Source organism: Aplysia californica, unplaced genomic scaffold, assembly GCF_000002075.1.
Source record: "Aplysia californica isolate F4 #8 unplaced genomic scaffold, AplCal3.0 scaffold00425, whole genome shotgun sequence".
Lineage (NCBI taxonomy): Eukaryota > Metazoa > Mollusca > Gastropoda > Aplysiida > Aplysiidae > Aplysia > Aplysia californica.
The window spans coordinates 348,715-351,072 of NW_004797695.1; the positions used below are offsets into that span (position 1 = coordinate 348,715).

The 2,358-nt window shown below is 42.1% G+C and overlaps 1 protein-coding gene across 5 annotated transcripts in view; it reads right to left on the minus strand.

Annotated features, from left to right (window-relative positions):
• LOC101851211 (putative protein TPRXL) overlaps positions 1-1,794 on the minus strand; it is an 18,656-nt gene extending 16,862 nt beyond the window's left edge. For 3 of the 5 annotated variants that reach the window (XM_035971375.1, XM_035971374.1, XM_013086004.2), the window contains exon 1: positions 1,009-1,790. Coding sequence is in view for 1 of the 5 variants with exons in the window: in XM_035971377.1 (XP_035827270.1) it covers positions 1,009-1,027 (19 nt within the window). In the remaining 4 variants the exon portion in view is untranslated. Of the gene's footprint in view, positions 1-1,008 lie in introns of all 5 variants that reach the window. The other 2 variants (XM_035971377.1, XM_035971376.1) reach the window with 2 other exon arrangements.
• Positions 1,795-2,358: the final 564 nt, after the last annotated feature.

A 2,358-nucleotide genomic window follows, 5' to 3' on the forward strand; every position in this document is an offset into this window, starting at 1 on the left:
GAGAGAGAGAGAGAGAGAGAGAGAGAGAGAGAGAGAGAGGAGGGGGTGGGTTGTGATGGGGAGAGATCGTTAAGAAAAAGACTATGATATACAAATTGTACCAGTACTTATCAAGCACCAGTTTTTCATCATCGCTTCCAGTATTGTTGTATTTTATAGCTACATACATAGACTCCAAGCTGAGCTTTCTTTTTTTTCTAATCTTGTGGGTATTTCTTTCTTTCTTTCTTTCCTTCTTTCTATTTTTGGGGGATAGTGTTTTACGACACTGGCAACTGTATGACCGTATGAGCGCGAGGGACACACCAAACATTTTCAGTGGTCAGGAAATTTTGAATTTTGCCACCAAGGGATCTTTAACGTGCTTAACTTGCACATGGGACCTCCTAGATTTTCGCCCTTGTCCGAGAAGACTATGTGTAGATATTACCTACCATAAGATCAAGTGCGTGGCTGAAAGACAGTAGCCTAGTAAGAAGGAGCCAAGGAGAAGCAGTAGAAAGGCTGCAGAAAGTGTCAGGAGCCCAGAGGAGGGGGCAAAGAAGGTGAGGGGGTTGGGGGGGTGCAGAAAGTGGAGACGAAAGCAGACGACAGAACATTGTAAGAGAGCAGGAAAGGATGTGAAAGGAGAACATTAATTTAGAGAAGAAAATGTCCGTCGCTATCCGGATTCGAACTCGGGACCTATTGAATGAGAAACGAACACCTTAACCTCGACTGGGCCACGAGAGCCCCCCCCCCCCCCTTTTTTTTTTTTTTTAATTAACTCTGAATACTTTGGGGGGGGGGGGGTTAAGACCTTTAACCCATTCAAAATGATCTGCTAGGAATTACATTAAATTGAAATATCACATCAATATAGATATTCTTTTTTAATTTTAGAAGCAAAATCTAATATAATAGGCCAATACTCAAGGAAAAAAGAAAGTGTGCATAGCCGCTAAATACCCTATTTTATTAACCCAATAAGGTCAGCAGTCGCCAAACTTTGTGAAGAAGCTGACTCACTTGTTTCCTCAAGTTGCATGAGTTTCACTTTCAGCAAAAATTTCTTGTTTGTCAAAGGTGATAATTCTGTGGTTTTGAATTTTTTCAACTGCCTTTATCGTGCGACAATTTTGTACAAATGTTCCGAATTTTGGTCTAAGATTCATTTCTCTAACGTCTGTTTGTGTCGCAAAACATAAAATACAACACTGATTTTTAAAACATGCCACGTCTGTCGGAAAATGATCGAAAGCGAGCGTTGGGAATGCTCCAGGCCTGGGGTACATAGCGATATATATGTGACTCATAGACTCAATGTCCACAGAAACAACACTGGACGTTTGTGGGCACCGTGTCTGGGTGTCTGGAGTGGCGAATAGTCGACCTAGAAGTGGCAGGCCTCGGATCACAACGCTGAGACAAGACCGACACGTCCACCGCGTATCACCTCCAGAACTTAAATTGCGTCCAACATCTCTGAGGCACGTAGTGCCCCATGGGTGAAAACAAACTCAGCGAAAACTGACCGGCCCCAAAAATGCTAGATGAACTTAAGAATAGCTAGAAAGAATCCAGCAGCAGATTCTCCCTGCAGTTTATCTAACAACTTATCTTCTCTCTGAATCGACGGTGTCAATCGGTTATCAATGCAGCTGGCGGCCACACACTGTGTTGATTTTGTGACTTTGGAAATTGGTGGTCTCAACTTGTGATAGATATTTTAGCGCAAAAATAAACACTTCAATGAACATTATTTATCCTTAAGACTTGTTCCTTGATGCGTGTGTCCTCCAGAAAAGGAATTGATTCTCTACGGAAAATGTGTTTGCAAGTACAATATTCGATTTCTACGCACAGTTTTGCTTGTGTGTGTGTGTGTGTGTGTGTGTGAGAGAGAGAGAGAGAGAGAGAGAGAGAGAGAGAGAGAGAGAGAGAGAGAGAGAGAGGGCACATTTTCATGTATTTAATTAATTATCGTTGCTGACAGTTCCAGACAGAAAGGAAAATTAAGGGAGAGCACTGATATAATACCTTCACTCGGCTTCCTGATATTGGTACATTTACCTCCCCTCTGGTTAAGAAAATGAAACAAAATCGGGGAAAATTAATTTCTAACTTAAGTTAGGCCTACCGTCCTTCATTGAGACCAGAACAACTATCAACAGCTTGATTAGTGAACAATAAATGAAACGCCACACAGCAGACAATTCAAGTGCAACTTTGAAGATCAGACAAGATTCTATAAATCTCTCTCGCAGACCAACCGTAGCACCACAACGAAGCGCAGTCATCAGTCAAAAGAAATCTTAAGTGGCATGGTCTCTCTCTCTCTCTCTCTCTCTCTCTCTCTCTCTCTCTCTCTCTCTCTCT